Source organism: Leptodactylus fuscus, chromosome 1 (assembly GCF_031893055.1).
Source record: "Leptodactylus fuscus isolate aLepFus1 chromosome 1, aLepFus1.hap2, whole genome shotgun sequence".
In the NCBI taxonomy this organism is placed as follows: domain Eukaryota; kingdom Metazoa; phylum Chordata; class Amphibia; order Anura; family Leptodactylidae; genus Leptodactylus; species Leptodactylus fuscus.
In genome coordinates this window covers 111,496,053-111,519,895 of record NC_134265.1, presented here as the reverse complement: position 1 = coordinate 111,519,895, position 23,843 = coordinate 111,496,053, and the positions used below count along the sequence as shown (strand labels likewise).

Here is a 23,843-nt window from a genome sequence, read left to right as displayed (position 1 = left end):
TGAAAAATTCCAGTGCAGCGGTGCCTATTGAAGGATGCAACGACTTGAAGTTGGTGAAAGCTCCCTCATCATGTATGGTAGGTATACGTGTTCAGGATATGTTGATGCAGATCTTGACAGGATGAAGGCACTTTTATCTTTAATGGCCCCATAACTTTATAGCAAATGTTCACTGTGCGGCCATTAAAAATGATTTATTTTCTCCACGGACAATTCATGTGTGATCCATTTTTCATGTTTGTGAAGAATGAATAAACCATTTTATTTCTTATTGCTACACTTTGCAATGTACTGAATTTGGTGAAAAACGGACAGCACATGGGTACTAACCATGAGTTTCATGGACCCATATGCTATCAGGACCTATTCACACTGAACAGCACACTAATGTGTGATGTTCATGTTTTCCACAGACAGCAAATTGGTGTCTCACAAAGATGGTGGGATTCTAGCGACATTTTGCAGCCACTTATACGTTGGTAGTATATGGCTGATAGGGAACAAAATGGAAAGATCTTATCAGACCTCTGTGTGGTTTCCCATATTGAAGGTTCCTAAAATACAGTTTTCTGGTTGGTCCATAGTCCACCATTAGCAAAGGCAAGTGAATCAGTCTTTCCCCCAATTTGCCCTTGTACCAAATTCTTCCTGACACCCCCGAGCTTCTGTTGAATGGTACTACCGAATCTGTATCTATATTTAGATGGCCCAACTTTGAACAATTTCGGTAATTTGATTACTAGTTATGTTTATCTGCACCCTTTGTGGGCGTGTGCTTATAAATTTATATGATAATTCATAGCTCGACTATCTCTGGAGCGCCCACTGCAGTGAATGGGATCACGATCCACCACCAAACTTGTCCACATTCAATCTGGCTGTGGTCAGGCTCAAGGTGCTGTGGAAGAAAAGATTCCCATTTTCACATTGTGGGATAACCCTTTACTTATGAACAACACACAATCCTGCTCACTTTCATGTAAAAAATGGATCAACTTTTTATTAAATTTCTGTACTTTTTAATATCTCTGGGTTGGAGAAAAATAGGCAACACGTGTACAGCATAGACTATAATGCGAGTCTGGGGTCCACAAAATGGACCAAAATAAAGCATATCTCCAGGGGCGTAACTACTGGGGTAACAGCAGTATAACCCCAGCAGGTAAAGGGCCCTAGTTACTTACCTATTCTGTTCCTGCTCACCGCCTCCTGCGCTTCCCCTTCTGCGGAGGTGGCTGTGAGCAGGAGCAGGGATCAGTAAGTGAGGTCGAGGGCCTACGAACCCCACAAACACTGCTATCTTTATACTCTGAGGTCTTTACAGACCCTGGAATATAATGATCGTTAGGCCAGGGGAGATAAGGGAACATAAAAAAAACACTATTACTTACCTCTCCTGCACTCTGGCAGGCTTCGGCTGGTTTGGTGACGTTACAGACGACACGTGGCCCAGGTCAGCAACGTCTGGTCCAACATTGAAGAGATCTGCAGGGAGTGCGCCAGACCCAGGGGATTGGAAAGTAACAGTGTTTTGTTTATTTTGGTATCCTCCCCTGGGTCTCCCAACACTATATCACTAAAGAGCCCAGAGTATAATAATTATTCATGGGTGGTCCACAATGGGACATAATATTGTGTGCAGAGGCTAATATTATGGGGCATAATACTGCGTGCAGGGCCCACTATGTGGCATAATACTATGTGCAGGGGCCACTATTACGCATAATAGTGTGTGTATAGGGGCCACTATGGGGCATAATAGTGTGCGCAGGAATGCGGTTTGTGCAGGGAGAGGGGTCGTGGGGGTCAGGTTCCTGTTTTGGCTGACAATAAATGCAGTGAAGTTAGGTACAGTGAAGATACGCTATTTATGTTTCCATGTATGCTGCTGTTGACAATGCTGGATTTACTTCAGACAGTAGCTAAACAGCAAAATTGACTGAGAGAGACACATGGGAGAGACACTATTACACTATTGCTAGAGACACGTGGATTGTATTAATGACACTATACAAATGACGTGACATCCACTTCCTACTTCCTGCTCCATGTTGCTGCCATCCCAGCTGTCGATGTAAAAGCTCCTCTAATTTAGCCAACTATCAAACCTTTTCCAGCAGTCTGTGAGAAGATGATATAAGACAGGTGCCTGAGTGAGAAGGAAGTATGATCAACAGTGATTCACCCAATGATTTCCAACTTATTTGTGTATTCCATTAGGAACCAGTTTTATATTCTGTAATACTGATGTGCTGAATATACATAGAAAACTTTACAATGATATATGGCAGCCTGATGAAATGTGGTGCAGTTACACCTTGTTAAATAAAATCACTGGTGGCCAGAGCCGCTGCATGTAAGGTCTCATGCACGTGACTGAGTACAGTGTAATGGTCAGTAAAAACGGAACTCACACGTAGATTGGTATCCATGTCTCACCTGTGCTTTTCACTGACCCATAAATTGAATTTAATGAACAGAGCCACAAACAGTGGTGCAATGATCATGGTCGTAGGAGGAGATCAGAGGGGTACAGGCCCCGTTACTAGATGACAATGGCTGGAGCCCTGGCCACCATGATAGCAGTCAGGGAAAGCCTGATTTCCCGACCACTATACATATTGTTAAGGAAAGGGTCCGGCTATCGCTGGGTTCTTTAATTACTTATAGTCACCTCTCCTGAGCTCAGCATCCTCTCCGGCGCTCTTCCTGCAGGTGATTGAGGTCAAGCACCCCCGATATCACTGCTGGAGCCTGTGATTGGGGCACGCGAGCGTAATGACATCATCGCACTCCTGTGGAGCATATAATACTGTCCCAGTATTTTTTAAATGCCGGGCGCTTTGCTGCTCACTCACTCTATTATTAATTACTGCAATTATGGGTCCTAAAGCTGTATCCCTTTCAAGTATCTGAGATATCGCTGCACAATTCATAATCGTCACTGTCAAGAATTCTCTCTAGGGAGGGGGTAGGGGTGCCCGGACAAAAGTTTGCACTGGGGCCCACAATATTTTAGTTATGCCACTGGCCACAAATACGGACAGATATAGGACCTGCTACATATTTTGTGGCTTTTCACTATGGCCCAGACACATAGACACAAAAACTATAGCTGTGTAAATGGAGCCAATGAAATTCATGTGTCCATACTTTAATCTGCAATTGTGGCCTAACATTTGAGCATCTCTGGCTCAAAAGGAGTCCGATAAGATCAAAGCCAAACTGGTAAGGGCTCGTTCACATCTGCGTTGCCCTCTCCGTTGTCCAGGTTTCCGTTTCCTACATAAAACAGAGCAGGAGACGGAAACCTGCAGGAGTCTTTCTCACCCATTCATTTGAATGGGTGAGAGAGATGTCCGGCCATGAGCAGCAGTGAGTGTTTTGCGCTCTCCGCCACGAAACCGGGTTTTATAATCCGGACACAGAGTCGGACATGCAGTACTCTGTGTCCGGATTAAAAAATCCGGTTTCGCGGCGGAGAGCCTAAAACGCTCACGGCCGCTCACGGCCGGACCTGGTCTGTGCTTTGCGTCTTCTGGCATGCAGAAGACGGAAAGCTCAGAACGGAAAGTAGAACGCAGGTGTGAACCTAGCGTAAGAACAAAACTTCTTATCATATTATTTACATAACGATTTGATCAGTGGTAAATCTTAATCTGTAGGAGGGGTGTAATTGTGTCTTCATCACATATAGCTGATAGGTTTTGTAAGATCCTTCTCTGTAATAACGCACTGAACAAAATAGTTGTGGATTTCCATAGACAATTGTAGGATACTGTACTAATTGAAAGCAATTGTGTGCAAAGAGGATTATGTGAAGTCCACCAAACACAGTCTGCAAAGTGGTCCAACACCTAGGTGCGACCTCTTCACTTGTACCTGCATGATATGCAGCAATAAAACATTGCTTTACAAAGCAATAGCACCATTGTCAGAGCGGGGTACCCTGAGCCCACCATGGATGAAGATTCTGTTCTACTTGGGGGAATGGCAGCTGCTACATATAAATATCCCATTGCTGACTGTGTTTTCAACTGGTGATACCTCTTCTGAATATCATATTTCATAGAGGACCAGCAGCACTGTGCTATCATTTATAATGCCTGATTGGTATACAATAGCATGCACGTGTCTGTATTGTAGTAAGCAGTATGATACAGCTGCCTTCTCATGACCGAGCCCCGTCTTGTATACATGCCATATTTTTTAACATATTTTTCTAACTGAACTCGGCTGTATGAATGGAACTCTCTGCATTGCGCCATTGAGAGTTATGGCCGAAGTGCTACGGTACCCAACAGACATAAAGCTGTCACCTGCAAACAGGCTTGTCTTTTGGACTTCTGTGGCATTATTTTGAGTCTGGGACCACCAGAGGTTTCTAAGACAGTCTGAACCTAAGGCTGGGTTTACATCTGCGCTACAGTCTCTGTTTGGGGACTCGGTCACAGTGACCTTTGAAAATTGCTGGAATTAAAAATAGGGTAAGTGTGACTTTTTTGGCCAGCATTTTCAGTTTTAAAGAACAGTCACCTAACGGATTCAATTATATTTATTGAGGTCCATCAAGCACCATTAGTGTCCGCAGTTCCAGCAGTCCGCGTGTCTGTTCTTTTTTCGGATGGTCCAGAACAACAGACACCTGGAACATAGCGTAACAGTACTTGCAAGCAGAGGTGTAGCTTGAAGCTCTTGGGTCCCAGTTCAGAATCTGTAATGGAGCCCCCTACCTTATGCCACTTCAAACAGTGATATCTTTTATGTGGCATAGAGACCTTTTGGGGCCCCCTCAGGGTCCAGTAGCTACTGCTGCACCTTCTATAGCTATGCCCCTGCTTCCAAGCATAAGGACAGCGATCACACATCGATCAGTGAACTGGACATTCTACTGAATATACAACACTATACAGGGGGCGCTAACCTTTCTTGGATAATGACACAATATATGACCATCAATGGCCGAGCACCAAAGATTGCTAAATCGAGAGAGCAGCCTCAACCTCTCCACACCCAGACTGAACACTCCCAGTCTTACTATGTCATAGTCATCTACAATGCGGAGACTACTGGTCCACACTGAAAGCATGATTATATGACCAGACAGTAGTGCTGCGGACAGCCTGCGGTACCTGCATCATAGGTGTCCACCAAACAGCTGACTCTGTATTTCACAGACTGAATGAGGCCCGGTTCACATCTTTGTTCTGTCATCAGTTTGGGGAGTCCGCATGGGAGCCCCCTCAAACAGAATATCGAACGTATTGGCAAGTGGTGAGCTTAAGAAAGTATGCAGACCGCATAGACTATAATGGGGTCCGTGTGCTTTCTGCACGGTATCCGCACAGAACATGCGGACAGGAAATTGTTCATGAACTACTTTCCTGTCCGCATGACACCACACGGAAAGCACACGGACCCCATTATAGTCTATGAGGTCCGTGAGCTTTCACTGCACACCGCTTGCCAATGTGTTCCGTATTCCGTTTGGGGGGTCACCATGCGGACTCCCCGAACGGATTCCAAAACGCAGATGTGAACCAGGCCTAAGCCCGGGGCCCCATATGGAGTAAATGCCACAGTTTAGCCTCGGTGGAGACGCTACAGATTTTTACAATCCCTGCAAAGAGGGTGGAATTGTAACAAATCCCATCCACACTTTGCAGAAAAATACGAGCGATTTACCAAACCATTGCATTTTTGGAAATCACAGCTTGTCAATTATAACTATGGAAAAGGTTTCCCAATAGGTATAACTGAAGAAATCTCTATGGACTTGTGACAAGCACCGCAGGAAAAACCTCAGTGTGTTTTCGCTGCGGTTTTTCCTGCATCGCCTATTCGCTGCAGCCGGCTATGTTAGTCCTTAGCCTGAACCTGACAGTTATAAAAGCCTAATGTATAGTTTGCGCTTTTCATAAATAAAACTGCTTTCTATGGAACAAACTGCAACACAAAACGTGCCAGATAAGAAATGAATAAAATTACAAAATGCAGAATAAAGGAAATGTATTTTTATTTTTTTTTTGTGGGGATTAATGACATTCACCTTAATATGACCCTAAAGGCTGTGTTGGTTAAAGAGTGAAATAACACAGTTTTTCTAAAAGTATGCAACCATTTAATAAACGCATATTGTGAACAAGGCCTGGGCATCCCCGAGCATGGTGAATATTATGAGAAATGTGAGCAATAAATGTAGTGCATTGCTATCAGCGTCTCCGTGCGGACAAACAAGAGTTTCATTCATGAGCCATAGTAAGCAGCAGGCTTCCGGCACTGTATACGGTGCTGCGTGCTGCTAATCACTGCTCCGCACACATCCGCGGCCTCCCCTCACTGACCGTCCATGGAACGTTCCACACGCTGGCTGACACGGGGGGAGGAGCCTCGCTCTGCCCGCCCCCTGTACACACATACACAGGGACTGACACAATAGAGGCCGAGGAGATCACAAGAGGGACGTAAGGAGAAGGGATTCGGAGCGCAGAGACGCCCTGGAGACGGCCCCGTATCACCGGAGAGGCCGGGGCCACTGACCGGGAGCACAGACAGCCTGAAGAGTCCTGGTAAGAGAGCACTGAGTAGCCGGGACACTGAGAACATGGATACACATAGGCTGCCTCTACTAAATGAGCCAGGAATACAGTGACACACCTGACAAGGACAGAGCAGGCAGCTGCTAGATGTCACAGGTCTGCACAGGAGCCCACAGCTGCCTTGTACTAGCCATCCTGGATATCAGCCCCTAGCTGCCCCATGCACTCTTTACTCCATACTGCTGGAAACAGATCTGTGATGCTAAAAGCCCCATGCTGAGTTTCCTTGGCAAAGTGTCCCCCAGGGGCCCAGGACAGGATGTTGGAACCAGCAGGGTTTGCCGAGGCGTGGCGTGCGCAGTTTCCAGATGCGGAGCCACCACGCATGGAGTTGCGCACAGTGCGGGACATGGAGCAGGAGCTGGAGAGGTGCCGAGTGTCCGTACGTAGATTGGAGCGGGAGCTAAATCGGGAGAGGTTTCGTATGATATACCTGCAGACCCTTTTGGCCAAAGAAAGACGAGGATATGACAGACAGCGCTGGGGCTTTGAAGAAAGGGATCCACCAGGTGGTGGCGAGGAGAGACCTTTGGGTCCTGGTCGAGAAGAAAGGCCCCTGGGTCCAGGAAGGGAGCAAAAGAGCCCAGAGGAAAGAATTCGAGGACCAGGCCGCAGAGAGCCACCTGTAGGAGCCCCTGATCTGTCTCCAGGCGACATGCCAAGAGGTCCCCGTAGACTATTAAGTTTGACAGAAAGGGAAGCACCAGAACCCCGTTCAGACCGGCTTCGTAGGGCAGCTTCTCATCCTGAAGGGAATCCAAGGCTTCCACAGCCTGTAGAATCTCGCCGAGGCCGCTCTTCAGACAGTAGTTGTGGTTGGGATGGAGAATATGAAGAAGCTGAGCTGAATCAACGATTTATTAGAGATAATGCATTACCTGGTCCTGGAAGTCACTGGGGAGGACCATGGCCCCGGCGTTCTGTTTCACCGCAGAGCTTTGAGGACCTAGGAGGTGGATATACACCTGACTGCAGCTCCAATGAAAACTTGACTTCCAGTGAGGAGGAGTTGTCTTCTGGACCCTCAGGAAGGGTGTCTCCGCGGGGTATCTGGGGTAGGTCCCCTCCTTCTCCTGGCAGTGCCAGCCCTCCCACACCCCAGGCACCTGCTCGCCACTGTCAGCTCAGGGTATCTGAAGCAGCAATTGTTGGGGTGAGACGTAGTGGACAGATCTGGCCAAGCTGCATAGAGCCGCATGGAAGAGATGGAGGATACCATGGAGATGGTGGTGAGAATAATCTATTTCATACCTTCTTATTTCCAGAAGCGCCAACATCTTTCTGCTTCCTTATTCTCTTTACTATCTATCTATCTAGCTATCTATCCTTCTATCTCTTCATACACTACAACAAGTTCACTGCAAGTATTGTCTGCGTTCCTAATGTAAAACTCAAACTTCCTGACAAAGAACACTAAAAACCCCACAAAATGTATTAAATGTCATTAAATCGTGCAACAATGGCCAAAATTGTTGGCCATTGTTGCCTGTTTTAATGACTTTTAATAAACGTTGTGTTTTTTTTTGTGTTCTTTGTCATACAGTTTGAGTCACTGTTAACATGACTGAGTCAATGATCTAAATTGGAGATCTGAAATAATCATAACTAAAGTTCACCTCCAGCCAAACAAGAAAACATGGTGGTGCTGACATAACTGGGCTCAGGCTTTTGTTAGCTCAGCTGTGTGTGCCTAAGGCTACATTCACATGAACGTCATAATCGACCGTCACGTGGCTGTATTAAAATCCATTCAAGTAAAGGAGCACCCTCCTTCCCACCATCCATATTGGCCCCCTTATAGCTGTCACCTGGTCAAAAACACAATTTACAAGTCATTGCGTGTAATCTCTCCTGTCAGCTTCTTCTTCTTTCCCTTTGCTACAGACATACGGTACATCTTGCACATTTTCTCTTTCATAAGGAATATATCTTGCAACCTGTGACCCTCCAGCTGTTATAAAATGACAACATATTCTGACAGGTGGAGACTGGATGGCCACAGGGTGAAGAGCATCACTTTATACATTTATGTCCGTGTCCTGCAACCTGTGACTCTCCAGCAGCTGTGAAACAACTACTAGTGTCAGTGTTGCTGTGAAACATCAGACTATTATAGCTGGCTGGTACTTGTACTGTGACAACGGCTGGAGCACCATTGAGCTTTGCAGACCACCAGCCACCATTAACTATATACGGAATACATAAATAATGCATATGTGCATTGATGGGACACTCTAAATAATATAATAAGCTCTGGTAGCTCTCAAGGAATTCTGGGAAGTGTAGTTCAGTGATTGACTCTTTAAAGGGTTATAGGTGACTGAAGAGGATTGGTAGATCACACGATCCTATGATGACATACCCTGGGATAGTCTCTTCACTATACAGTGTTGTGTGGCTTGGGCAATTTACTGCTTTAGGTCAGGAATAGGGATGAGCGATCAGGATCGGAAAGGATCAGATTCCCATTGGTGATCGAGTAAATTTCACGATCGCGATCGGAATTCCGATCTTTTTAGGCGGGATCGAGGTCGGAGGTTATTTCCCACAATGCTTAGCTACTGGCCAAGCATTGTGGGAAAAGCTATCAATGTTATCTAGGTCCCATAGGAATGAATGGATGCATGCCGGCTGCGTCCATTCATTCTAATGGGAGACTAGCTAACATCTCTAGTAGCTAACACTTACCTGCACAGATGCTGCCGCTGGTCCGGTCCCCGCTGTTCTCGCTCCTCTTCTCTCCTCGCTGCCCCCGCCTCCTAGGTTAGTGTTACAGACCTAGAAAGAAGGCTTGTGGCCCCGCCTTCTTCCTAGGTCTGCAACACTAACCTGGGAGGCGGGGGCAACAAGGCAAGAAGAGAAGAGGAGCAGGGACCAGACCAGCGGCAGCACTTCTGTGCAGGTAAGTGGACACCAGGGGGGACTAAGTAGCCAGAGGATTTTTGTGTAATCGCTACACAGCGTGGAGTCTAACAATTAAAGCGTTCAATTTTTAGACTCCATTCTGTGTAGTGAATAGGATTGTTTTTAAAATCCGATCTTCGATTATTAAAAAAATCCCATTGACTTGCAATGGGATTGGGTTTGAATGGAAAATGATCGGAAATTGGATTTTAAAAACGATCCTGAAATCTCAAGATCGGCTCAACCCTAGTCAGGAATAAAGTGAAAAGTGTTATTACTGTACACTACAGCTGTAGTAAGTCAGAAGCTCAAAGCACCATAAAATCGTATATTCTTTTATACATTCATACAAGCCATCACTGAGCCAAGGAAATGGGGCTGACATGCAGGACTATATTTCTCCAGCTGATCCTGGTGGTGGTAAGTAGTACTAAGGCTGTGCTCACATCTTCAGTTAGAAGCCTCTGTTTCAGATTACGGAATGCTGCGCCGTTTTTCCTGGCAAAATGGCAGACGCTATGAAAGAACCCTAATCGATCCTGTTATGGGCAGTGGAGTCAGTCAGGTTCCATTTGTATCTGCAAGTGTGGACAGAGCCAAATACTCACCTTACCAATCCACGTTTGCTCCCTGGTCCCTGCTGGTTTCTGTTTGACCTGCTCCACTTCGATATGTGACTACTTCAGCCAATAATTGGGGCAGCGGTGACCTCACTAGTGTTGGCACGCCACCCCTATATTCATGCTTTGGTGGCAGTGGTTATACAGTCCTATGAAAAAGTTTGGGCACCCCTATTAATCTTAAACATTTTTAGTTCTAAATATTTTGGTGTTTGCAACAGCCATTTCAGTTTGATATATCTAATAACTGATGGACACAGTAATATTTCAGGATTGAAATGAGGTTTATTGTACTAACAGAAAATGCGCAATATGCATTAAACCAAAATTTGACTGGTGCAAAAGTATGGGCACCCTTATCATTTTATTGATTTGAATACTCCTAACTACTTTTTACTGACTTACTGAAGCACAAAATTGGTTTTGTAACCTCAGTGAGCTTTGAACTTCATAGCCAGATGTATCCAATCATAAGAAAAGGTATTTAAGGTGGCCAATTGCAAGTTGATCTCCTATTTGAATCTCCTCTGAAGAGTGGCATCATGGGCTACTCAAAACAACTCTCAAATGATCTGAAAACAAAGATTGTTCAACATAGTTGTTCAGCGGAGGGATACAAAAAGTTGTCTCAGAGATTTAACCTGTCAGTTTCCACTGTGAGGAACATAGTAAGGAAATGGAAGACCACAGGGACAGTTCTTGTTAAGCCCAGAAGTGGCAGGCCAAGAAAAATATCAGAAAGGCAGAGAAGAAGAATGGTGAAAACAGTCAAGGACAATCCACAGACCACCTCCAAAGAGCTGCAGCATCATCTTGCTGCAGATGGTGTCACTGTGCATCGGTCAACTATACAGCGCACTTTGCACAAATAGAAGCTGTATGGGAGAGTGATGAGAAAGAAGCCGTTTCTGCACGTACGCCACAAATAGAGTTGCCTGAGGTATGAAAAAGCACATTTGGACAAGGCAGCTTCATTTTGGAAACAAAAATTGAGTTGTTTGGTTATAAAAAAAAAAAAAGGCGTTATGCATGGCGTCCAAAAAGAAACAGCATTCCAAGAAAAACACATGCTACCCACTGTAAAATTTGGTGGAGGTTCCATCATGCTTTGGGGCTGTGTGGCCAATGCCGGCATCGGGAATCTTGTTAAAGTTGAGGGTCGCATGGATTCCACTCAGTATCAGCAGATTCTTGAGAATAATGTTCAAGAATCAGTGACGAAGTTGAAGTTACGCCGGGGATGGATATTTCAGCAAGACAATGATCCAAAACACCGCTCCAAATCCTCAGGCATTCATGCAGAGGAACAATTACAATGTTCTGGAATGGCCATCCCAGTCCCCAGACCTGAATATCATTGAACATCTGTGGGATGATTTGAAGCGGGCTGTCCATGCTCGGCGACCATCTAACTTAACTGAACTTGAACTGTTTGTCCAAAATACCTTTATCCAGGATCAAGGAACTGATTAAAAGCTACAGGAAGCGACTAGAGGCTGTTATCTTTGCAAAAGGAGGATGTACTAAATATTAATGTCACTTTTCTGTTGAGGTGCCCATACTTTTGCACCGGTCAAATTTTGGTTTAATGCATATTGCGCATTTTCTGTTAGTACAATAAACCTCATTTCAATCCTGAAATATTACTGTGTCCATCAGTTATTAGATATATCAAACTGAAATGGCTGTTGCAAATACCAAAATATTTAGAACTAAAAATGATTAAGATTAATAGGGGTGCCCAAACTTTTTCATAGGACTGTATGTCAACCTACCATGTCATCGCTGGAGCTTGGTTGGCAAAGACACAGGAGTGAAGAAGGATTAGCAGTTTGAGTATTACTCATCATTTTGTTATTTTATACCATTGTCATCTGTTTTATCTGTATTTTAAGGAGTAAATTTTGTGGCACAGTTGTAATTTTGCTCTGTGGCTTGTAAAATAACTTTAAAAACCACAACCACACCTCAATTGCAGTGTTACTATGTTGTAATGCTTTGATTTTCAGTAAAAATAACTCAATATTAGTTTTTAATATTATGAGCTATGAATGGTAACGTGTTATTCACACAGATATTGTGAGCGTATAAGAATGTGTAAGCAGAGGAAGAAGGTGAAAGGTGTATACTGGCGGACTATTACAGGTTTAGCAGGTGACCATAAATGTGGTAATGTGTATCCATTAACTCTTTGTGTAGGGCTCTGTATAATCTAATGACCTTATAGCTCATTTGTGAGAATATTGCTCTGAGGTTTGGAAACACCTGAACTGCAAAGGATTTCAGTGTCATCAGCTTGGATGCTACAGCAACAATGCTGACATCACATTATGTTCCCCAAAGAATTGCTTGTTCCATTTTACCAAGTGCGCAACTTCCATGAAGATGGAGATCACCTCCTTCACAGTATGATAGGTTTCACAAAATGGATCGACTATCTCCAGTCATTCACAATACATTTAGATGGATATTTGAGTTGTTATAACTTACATCCCATTTTATAAGGTTTTTCTCCCACCAAAGCTGGCTAGTTCAGCCAAGTGTGCCTGTAACTGTCCAGCTCTCTAATGTGTAAGGCCCCATTCACACAGGGCTCACTTTGGTCCTGATTTTGACATAGGAAGCCGGGACCAAAATGCGCCTGCCACGACTGTTGTGGCTTCTGACAGTCACAGCTTCCTGCTCTGGAGTAGGCCCAAAGGAATGGGCCTAGTGTGGAAGGTGCTGCCGTGAGGCAGATGCTGGGGCTGAATCAGCCGCGGAATCCACCTGAATAAATGGCAGCTCGCTTCTTTTTTCCGCTAGTGGGAGCAAACCGCTAGCAGAAAAAAGAACGCTAGCAGTCTGCATAGACCTCTATTGTGAAGGAGCGGATTTTGAGGAGGATTCGGCGCCAAAATCTGCCCCCTCTTGCCCCGTGTGAACGAGCCCTAAGGGAGTGTATCAACCTCCCTTGACAGACTGTGTTGGGGAAAGATGTATTGGTATTTCAACATACTCCATCCATTATGTTCACAGAAGATGAGTTGCTGTCCAAGGAGGCATTGACTTCTTCCCCATTGAGAATGTATGCATGCTCAGCTGAATGGAGTGAGTGTGTTTATGGGGGCTGGGGGTCAGTAGGGATAACAATCAGCTGAACAAAGCCATTATATAATTACAAAGCCTGACTGGTTGAGGAGCAAAGAGGGGCATATGGGTTTGTGACAGTAGTAGGAATTCTTCCACTAATTTCATGTCACTTGAGGCCTTCATATGTAGATTACATATTTGTCCCAGGGTGTAAATTAATTGGTGCATATCCATTACCGTTGTCCTCATTTACCCAGACAGGAAATGTAAGCTTCTGGGAAGCAAACCCCACAATTATCATTCATTTTTATAGGGCAGACCATTTACTGTAATCTTCGAGCAGTAAAAAATACTAGTATGTCCTGTACCATTAGAAATAATTTGGAGAGAAAATTTGTGCAAAGCGGTCATCATACATCAGCGTCAGTAAGGAGGGCGCTTATGCATATCGCTGCCATGATTTATTCGCTCCTGCTTATTGCTGTGCTTCACTGATACTTAAAACCACTGCAACTTTCAGGACCTTTCATTTCTAAGCTGTCTTTCTTCATTTAGAGGGCAAGCAGGTAAAACACTAGGCATATCAGTCAGCCTTTGGAGACGTCTGAAATTCTTTTACTGCCTGATTGAGAAATACAGAATGCCTGAATTTCAGGTTTAGGACACATTGGTAATACTTGCTGCAGTTCTCATATACTGCAGAATTTCCATTATTGCTGTTGGTTTCACTCACAGCTTTTAGTTTTTGCAGTGCAAACGTTGAAGATTGTGGGAGATGTGCCATAATGCCTACAGGTCTGTCACAGCAAGAAAAAAAAAAAAAAAACACCCTAGGGAATGTGCTGCTTTGTTTGTCTGATGGAAATTCAGTAACTTGTTCTCTGTGTGTGTCCCCAGCCTTGGGATGTACCTAAGAGATACATTTGGGTTGTATCTGCTATGTACCAGTTGCCAGGCCAAACCTGTACTTTCCTTTTGAAATAACAGTAAGAACGGGGCAGCCGGGCAAGTAAGTAATAGCATGCGGCCACTAGTTACTGGGCTGCACCAGTACTAGTGCTATCACTTCAAATGGAAGGTACTGGTGTGCCCAGCAGTTTGTGGATGTGGCCTGGACACCCATAAGGGACACTTTCTTAGTGTTCATTACCAAATTGCTATTTCAGTATTTTTGCTGTTTGCGCTACGATTTTGACCTGACCTTAGGATAGGAATTTTTAGTGGCCCATTAAATAGTACCGCTGTGATGTGGCGGAGTCCTGAAAGGGTTTCTCATTGGTTAAATACCCATCTCATGTGATAGGGTAAAGTGTTTGCACCAGTTTCAGTGACCCCCTTCTCGCAGTTGTCACAGTACCTGTGAACAATAGCCTCCTCCTGCGCACGCCACAGATCAGATGAATGCAGTTTCTTTGCTTTGATATTTACATCTAGTTTTCCATTCTTTGCCCTTGTGGTAAAAGCAATGCCAGTCTATGCTAGTTCTTGCTGTCTATCAGTCTTTCCATAAGGTATCTATGTCCTTAAAGGGACACTTTAGGAACGGTGAAGCCGTGTGTACTTTGAACCATTGTGTCATTATTTGGAGATCCCGGGTGTAAATATTGAAGGGGAATTCTGTGTTCCTGCTGTGCTGACATGGCTGCTTGTATTGTAAGACCATAAAACTCTCATTGCCCCATATTCCTATGCTTAGGAGTGAAGCTTACAATTCTGCTGGTTCATGTGTTTATACTCATTCATTTTCAGTCTTGCTTGTTGCATTTGATGATGATGATGGTGGTGGTGGGTGGTAAAGATGGGCAGATGTTAATCAGGCGCATCTTGTAGGCACCATCTGTCTCTGAACAGTGGGCCGGTACTCTGAGCTAAGGACAATAGCCTTGTTGCATGGAGCACCTGCTAATCTCTAAGCACTCTGAACCCACCAGGGCAAACCGCGGGCACTCTTTTATTTCCCACATGTCTGCCTGACTCTTGTACATTTATATCCTGAACTAACATTGCTTCACTTTCCAAATGCTGCTGCTCTTGGTGGTGCCTTGGGTCCGATTATCTAGGGCATCTCTAAAAGGCTCATGCTTTTAATAACTCTGGGAAGAGATAGTGGACGTGGTGGGGGAATACATGACATGGATAGAAAGGGAAAAAGGAGGGAGGTCATGTGACAATGAAAGAAAAACAGCGCTCACAAAAAAAAAAGACACAGATAAAGGGAGGTCATGTGACATGGTGCTGCTCAGCGCAAGATATTTACAGCCTAATCCCATTGTGTCCACTCAACCTTATCAGGCTTTGAGCACCTCCAGCTCGGCTAATGGCCAAGCTAGTTAAATCTTCTTTGTATTTATCAGCCTTTTAACCCGCATCGCTCTCCCCTCTTCTCTCCTGGTTTTTGGAGAGGCATTGCGAATCAGCTCCCTGCCCCCCACAGAAGGAATATTGCCTGAGTAAGCTAGAAATTGTAGGAACAGCGGCGTAAATATTTGATATGTAGTTCTACCCATTGCTGACCTTGTGAGGCTTATGTCCCAGGGCGAGTAGAGGACTGATCGGCTCTTTATGACTACCATTACCTAGTAGGTGATGGCTCTAATGTCTGTGACATGTCTTTGTCTGGGGACGTAAGGTGCGCTCACTAAGCCATAAACGAAACTGCCGCTAGGAGTTAAATGATCTCTGTGAAAAGCATAGGAGTGATCAGAAGGACACGAAATACCCTAAAATATATTCGTTTTATTTCTTGTCCTGTATCTGTTCATTGTATACCTTTCATCTGTAGTTTACATCAGGGGATCCCCTCCTCACATCTGCCATCCTGACTCTCCCCTGATGGCAGATGTTGAGGGACAGACAGGTCAGGCATCTTAGGTTTCCACCCACCTAATTCTTGTATTCTGAAGGACATAGGCTGCCCAATGTGACTGGCTGTGGCTTTCTTCCCTTTCCCTATTGAGAATATATACTTGTCATGCTGGGGAAACTGGATGAGACGGCCATTGGCTGTCAGGTGTATCTTGTGTGTCCTCAGTAGTGATCTGAGTTTTGCTTTTCTGTCTGGTTGTTAGATAGATTCCTATCAAAAACATTTGTAGTGCTAGGATATATAATATGTTTGTCTAGTTGTCTCTTATTGTAGGGGATCCCATGTCTGTCACTTACAGAGGAGGGTGGCTGTGCATGTACAGATATTATCTGCGGACATGAGTAACCATGTGAGAACCATGCCACTACATGTGAGTGATCTCCAAGGACACAGGACCCCTGTTGTTTGGTTGGGATCTTACCTCCAGAACCCCCACATTTAAAATAAAAAAAAAAAACATATTAAGCGATATGTGTTCGGGAATGCAACCATTCTGCCGGCTTGTACAGTGCCTACCCAGCTTTCCCAAACTCCTAGAAGACCGTTCTTCTCTAGTATGCCTGTCACAATCCGTTTATGGTAATTCTTCATTGCCCGAATTGTTCTTAGGTGTTTAGCCAATTATTAGGGACTTGGAGAGCAAATCTCTCTCTGCACACATTGGCTACCTGGCGGCTCCTGAATGTGTCCATATACACTTGGCTTACATTAGCTACTAAGTTATGGGCGCACTGCTCCAGTTGGTATATCGTAACAGGTGCATTGTATCCAAAACAGAGGGTTGTCAAACCACATGTGTGTTACACCTGTTTTTGCCGCCTGTAGTCCACATAGCAATTGGTTACTACTACAATATGGTCCCTAGGGTGCACGCAACACATTACACAGTGATGGCATAACAGTACAGCTGCTCTGGAGGGTAAGGGGGGGGGTGTATGGTAAAAACTGATGACCTTTGTAATAGCAATAACACGAAACGGGATTTGTCATATTCAGAATATATTTATACCTTGGCATTTGTGACATTGAAGATCGTTGATGGGTGTTGCCTGCCATAGCTGTAATATTAGTCAGGATGGTGTTGTGCAAGTTTCTCACAGCAACTTCTGGCACATTGTACTAAATCCAGTCATTGCAGAATAGAAACTTTTTTTTTCCCTCCTGTTCTCTTTGGCAGAAAGTATGACTTTGGTTTCATTTAGAAATCGCCACACGTACATGGATTTTTCTCTTCAGCAACATAAATCTTCACACTTTAGTTTGTGCTTCTCCTTTGTGCTTGATGTGTAGTATTGTCTGAATGACCTAGAGAACTTGTCCGAAGGTTCAGGCGGCTGCTTTCTATATAGGACGCACATTATCAAGGCAATGTGTATGGAGAATTTTACTTCCAACCAGAGAGATATAAAGCAGCATTTACGTGTTAGAATTATATAATCTATGTGTGTATCTATATATGTATATCTATCTGTATGTGTGCGTCCTCTAACATTACATTTATACCCCATAGTATCAGTTATGAAATTTAATCTTTGTAAATGGTGACAGGTATACTTAAAGATTTGACCCCAAGATATGCCATCCAAATGAGTTGTTAGTACCGCTTGGCTTCATGCCCCCCAGTAGTTCTGCATCTAATAGGACGAGTGTGCACACTGCTCTCTTATTTTAGTACAGTGATTTATTTCGTCACCTTTTACCATTGTCACTGCGCTGGGCAAGCATGTCCTGTGTACCTGAGCTTGTCCTGTATCCCCAGTTGTTCTTCCTCCTGTTTGCTTTGCTGTTAGCTCATGCTGAATGCATATAAAAGACTGACCACTTGACCTACAAATTATATATTTTGTAATAAAAAGCGAGATTATTTGGGCCTTAAAATTTATCCATGTACAGGTGGGAATCTCAACACTGGCATTTCGTAGGTCCGTCTTGATTCTCTGCACCAGAGTAGACATGAGTCCAATTTAATAAAACATATACCACCTCCTGGTAAGCTCCATCCCCAAAACACGCCTTTTAGCAAAGTGATTTGATCAGAAGGGGTGTGGATTTGGAAAATAAAATTGCTTAGGACTTTAGTGAATGCACGGTAAGTGTGCAGTTAGACTATATGCATGTACATGTGACTTTAAAGGGAGACTATCATTTGCTAAACCATTCTGAACCATTTCTGTGCTGTTTCATAGCCAGATGCACTGTTTGGTACGCTTAGGATGGGGCCACACCTGCCCAAGAACACTTTTTTATGGTTACCACCCAGCACCTCCCTCAAAACAGAGAGACTAACATGTCCCATGGACAGTGATTTGCAGCAACCACAAAAGAAAATGGCTGCTTCTGCAGCTGTGGCTTAGAGCTGGTTCACATCTGCGCCCGTGCACGCTTTAAGCAATCCTACTGGGTTTCTGTCTTCTGCGCCAAGAAACTGGACAGGGGACGGAAACCCGGCAGTCAGTTTTCAAACCCATTCACTTGAATGGCTTTGAAAAGTGAGCGCCTGTGAGCGTTTTGTACCTTCTGTGGCGAAATGTTTTTGTTTTTTTTCAACCGGAAACAAAGCCCTGCATTTCCGACTTTGTGTCCGGTTAAAAAAAAACAAAAAAAACTAAAACCGTTTTGCCGCAGACCAGAACAAAACGCTTATGGGTGCTCACCTTTCAAACCCATTCAAGTAAATGGGTTTGAAAACGGACTGCCGGGTTTCTGTCCCCTGTCCAGTTTCTCAGGGCAGAACACGGAAACCCAGCAGGATTGCTTAAAGCGCGCATGGGCACAGATGTGAACCCGCCCTAAGTCACAGGTGCAACAAACAGGGGCGTTCACGCTTGTGCTTGCTGTCCGTCTGCTGTGAATCCGCCAAAAATGCAGAAAAACATATAGGGAACGGCTTGCAAACGGTCCATTTAAAAACATTCATTTCAAAGGGTTTTTAAAGTTATCCGCAGGTGTCAGTTTGCAGTATCTCCGCTGTGAAACGGCTTTTTTTGCACGTACACAAAGTCGGACATGCAGGACTTTGTGTCCGTCCAAAAAAAAAAGTGGTTTCACGGCGGAGATACTGCAAACTGACACCTGCGGATAACTTTAAAAACCCTTTGAAATGAATGTTTTTAAATGGACCGTTTGCAAGCCGTTCCCTATATGTTTTTCTTCCCGGCAGACAGACAGCAGGCGCAAGTGGGAACAAGACTTCACTTGTATATGGAATAAAAGTTGAATTTCTCAGCAGCAAGATTGTACTTTGACACAAGTAAGGTATGGTCATTGTGTCACTAACCAACCCTACACAATATAGAAGTGGGTGAAAAGTGATTTTGGGACAAGCCTTTCAAGTTGCTAAATATTTGATTTGGCAACTTATCTGTTTCTGAGAAAACTTGTTGATGAACAGTAAGGCCTGGTTTACGTCCTCCATGTGGTTATCTCGCAGTTTACCTAACATCTCGTATAGAACAGTCCCATATATATGAGAGAACCAACCAGCCCCACGGGTTTAACAGGTGACTAAAGATATATCCAGCAAAATGATATTTGGGTATATCAGTAAGGTGGTTCCCTAATTTCTATGTTTTTGCCAACGTCAGCAAATTTGGTTGCTGATTAAAGGCAAGTTGTAGGTCAGTGTGATAGTATGGCTGTAAGAAGGAACAGGAGGATTAGAATAGGAGCTCTGATCCTGCAGCAGCGGAGCCTTACTGGGGCAATGAGGGTTTCTTTACTCATTGTGGTTAGATCATGGATTTTACTGCAGTTTTGCTACAGATGTAATATGTGTGTAATGTGCTAATAAACCTTGGGAGCTGTGATCCTCCTCCCCCCTCTTGCAGCATACTAAACAGTCTACATCAGAAATGACATTGTTTTACCAATGATGCATGCTGATTTATTCTGTATTGAGTCTGAGCAGTTGTGCTCTCTACTGAGCATATTTATAGGTCCCTGATGTAGATTTCACAATGTTTTGTGTGTGTGTGTGTATATATATATATATATATATATATATATATATATATATATATATATATATGTAATGTAATAATACTACTGTTATGTTTCTAGATGAGATGTTGCAGATCATGCCCATTATAGTAAAAGGATGAGAGGCTTAAACCAAGCCATTTCTTCTCTGTAGGTTTACAATGTGTTGCTCTCTCTTCTTCTTTTTTTTTCCCAGTTTTTAGGAAAATAAGTGTTCCTAGTTACTAGAAATTGTTCTGATTTCTGGGCGTTGGTATCAGAGTGGGGATTCTGTAATGGGGTTGATGCCACTTAGGTGCATGGGTATGTTCGCTGTAGGAATGTGGCACTAGCGGATGAAGAGAACAGCTTGGTGTTCTTTGCTGTTGGCTCCGGGCCGTGTTTCCATGAGATGTCCAGTTTCCTAGTCTGCTCCTGATGTTTCCTGTGTGCACACCCTAAGAGCTGTGGTCACACAGATGGATCACATGCACTTGTCTGTTTGCATTCCTGGCCCTCATTATAGTAGTATGTGGCACATACATGTCACTTTGTGCCCTCTATTTACCTTCTTGTATCATCCGGGTTCACTCCCTACCTAAGTGTATGTCTATCTGTAAGATGACATCTGTGTGAAACTATGGTGGTTTCCTAACTCGCCTCTCAAGCTGGAAAAACCGCTCCTACAGAATCCTGTCTCTATAGTGGATGAGTGAGAAAAACGGCAGACGCAAAGGAAAAAAATGTGGAGGGACGAGTAACTGAAGCAGGATTCTTACCCATGCTAGGGAGGCAAGTGGGGGAAGAATTCCATATTTTATCTAACTGAACTGATATTTGTCGGTTAGAGACCTGATCACGCATTACCTAGCTGTCTGTGTTATCAGTGTTAATGGGAGTCAGTGGTGTCACCATAGGGATGACTAAGGGGTGAGATGTGTGCAAGGCTCTGGATCTGTAAGGTCCACAGGCCTGTCTGCAACATAAGAAAGTTGAGGTTGTGAAGATGAATGACAGCCTAAAAATTGTACCTTAGTCAGAACCATCTTACAAAATTTTCACCATAACACCATGTCGGATCATTGTATGACTTATATTCTGCAATTTTTTGTTTTATTTTTTTTAGCATGCTTTATCTATTGGTTCTTACTGAGCTTAGGTGAGGAGACTAGCTGCTCTGATGTCTGCTATAGACAACATATGGAATAACGGGAAATTGTGCTCCCCAACGCTCAGCAGTAGCACCATATAGGACATTATGGAGAAGTATTGAATATTTTTCATAAGCATAACGAACATTGTTTTGTTCATGCCGTCCTGTAATCATAGGATAGGGGATACATTGCTGATTGGTGGGGTCTGTCCACTGAAGCTCTCAGCAGTCCTGAAAAGGATGGGGGGGGGGTATCTCTGATTTGGCTGGGATAAAGGAAGGAGCACTCCAGGAGGATGCTGACACACTCCCATTCACTTCAATAGGAGCCTTGAAGATAGACAATGTGCAGCACTCGGATGTTTCTTGCTCTCCCATTGAACTAAATGGGATCAGGGTGTTGTCAGCCTTCACCACAGCCAGTGAAGGGAGTAAAATACACCCTGTTCTCAGGATCAGCAAGAGTCTCAGCAGACCCCCACTGATCAGCAATCTATCCTCTGTCCTATGGGTACAGGATAAACTCTTTTAATTTGCCGATGTATTTGCTGTGAAATCTTATTTGTGAGGAAATCAAAATATTATATAAAAGAGGTGTTCGCTGTACCTGGGGTTTGACTGTACCTGGCAGAGCATCCGTCTTTGCTTGTGGTTGGCACCCAGTACCTCAGACTAATATAAGAGATTGACAGGTTCTGATGTGCTATCCATCGATGGCCAATGCCATGCCATGGGTGCAACGAACCACTTATTTACTCATGGATTAAAAGTTGATTTCTTTGGAAGAAAGATTGGTCTTGTTCACTGTGCTGTTAACTGGCCCCCCAAGAACTGATGTCAATCCTTCTAAGGCAAAGGAATGGGGGAGTCCTGTAGCAGCTCTCAATTTTGGCTTGGAGAAGTGTGCAGAACAGGTGCTATCCGCCCCACAATGTGAGCTTGGTCTATTGCGTGAATTGATTTATTACACTGTAATGTCTCATTCTGTTTGTACATGATGAACCCTATGATTTATAAAGATATGCATAATCGGTTGGGGCTATGTAAATAACACTTATTATTTATTATAGCCTTGCTTTTCTGTCATAACTCTGAGTTTGATTCCCTGTTAACGGTTTGCTTTGCTGATGTGTATCGTCCCTTATCTATCTGTCTATCTGTATATATACACACACACAAGCACATATATATATATATATATATATATATATATATATGTATATATATATATATATATATATATATATATATATATATATATATATAATATTTAAACGTTCCATTCACAGAAGTGTGCTGTGCTTTATTCAGAATACCAGACATTTTGGAAACACCCTTGAACAGCTTTAGGCTGTTAAGTTCACAACATTTTTTGGCATTCTATCAAGCTTATGTATCTGCATATCAAAAAAACCCATTTATTATTCAGGCTGCATTTATTATGCATTTTTGCCACTTTTTTTTTTAGCAACATGTGCATGTCTAAATGGAGTTGTAAAATTTATTAATAGCGTTTAGTAATTTTTAGGACACAAAATTGGTCTAAAGCAAGCCAACCATGAGGTGTGGCATAAGGAAATAACATCTATGACGCTACATGTGATGCACCACGATGATACATTTGGGGCATCTTCTGCCTGTCTCCTCTATATTTAAGACTCTATTAATAACTCTCTCTCGTTGCATAGTATTCCTGCTTAATTAAAGGGTGGAAAAAATAATTCACAGCAAAGTCTAGACATATGTTTTCAGATCCATGGCAATTTGGGCTTTGCAATACATCCATTTATAATAAAATGGGTAAAGTCTGTGGCTAAACTGAATTGTATTCTGCATTTTACACACACAAATTTTCAGGTTGGTTTTATGCAGTGTGTAAACCCAATAGGCTTCCGTTGTGCAGATTTGTATTTGGATCTCTTGTTCACATGCTCATAATTTTGCTTTGTTGTGTTTGTTTTTTCCTTTTTAGATGGATCTCTTTGCAGGACTCCCCCTGGTGGTACAGAAGAACAAAGGACACAGCATGAACTTATGCCATATATTGATGACTCTCCAAGCTCCTCTCCTCAGCTCAGTGCTAAGAGCCACAGCAGCAGAGACACCCTTTCCTCTGCATCTTTGGATTCCAGCAAATCGGTGAGACAGTAGTGTATTCTACAAAGCTCATACGCTCTAAATCCAATTTGCCTGTAACAAAAAGGTTAAAGGAATTTTCCAGGGCTCTTAAATTGATGGCCTATTATTAGGGGTAAACTCCACTTCCTCATCTCAAAGCAGTGATGCCGTGTTTTAGTGACATGGCCACACCACAGCTTTCTATCATTCAATGAATGTGATTGAGCTGTAATACCAAACACAGACACTATACAGTATATGTTGGTATGCAGTACTTGTACAAACACTGTCCTCTTCATACAGCTAGGGTGCTAGATGTTGGATCTCTACAGATTTGATCCTAAGTATAGTCCCGTTGAACCTCTTTAAAGGAGTTGGCCACTTTCAGACCAATATTGAAATATGAATGTTATTGTTTGTATAATAAAAAGTTGTACAGTTTTCCAATATACTTTCTGTATCAATTCCTCATGGTTTTCTAGATCTCTGCTGGCTGTCATTCATTATGCTTACCTATAGTGAGTAATCCGTCCATGGTCATGTGATGAGTGCAC

At 43.5% G+C, this 23,843-nt stretch overlaps 1 protein-coding gene across 1 annotated transcript in view; it reads left to right on the top strand.

Moving 5' to 3' along the window:
- The first annotated feature begins 6,407 nt into the window (after positions 1–6,407).
- Positions 6,408–23,843, top strand: part of BCR (BCR activator of RhoGEF and GTPase) — a 36,702-nt gene continuing 19,266 nt past the window's right edge. Inside the window, exons 1-2 of the mRNA XM_075276247.1 lie at positions 6,408–7,828; positions 23,144–23,310. Coding sequence (XP_075132348.1) covers positions 6,859–7,828; positions 23,144–23,310 — 1,137 coding nt within the window. The 5' untranslated portion in view covers positions 6,408–6,858. The remainder of the gene's footprint in view (positions 7,829–23,143; positions 23,311–23,843) is intronic.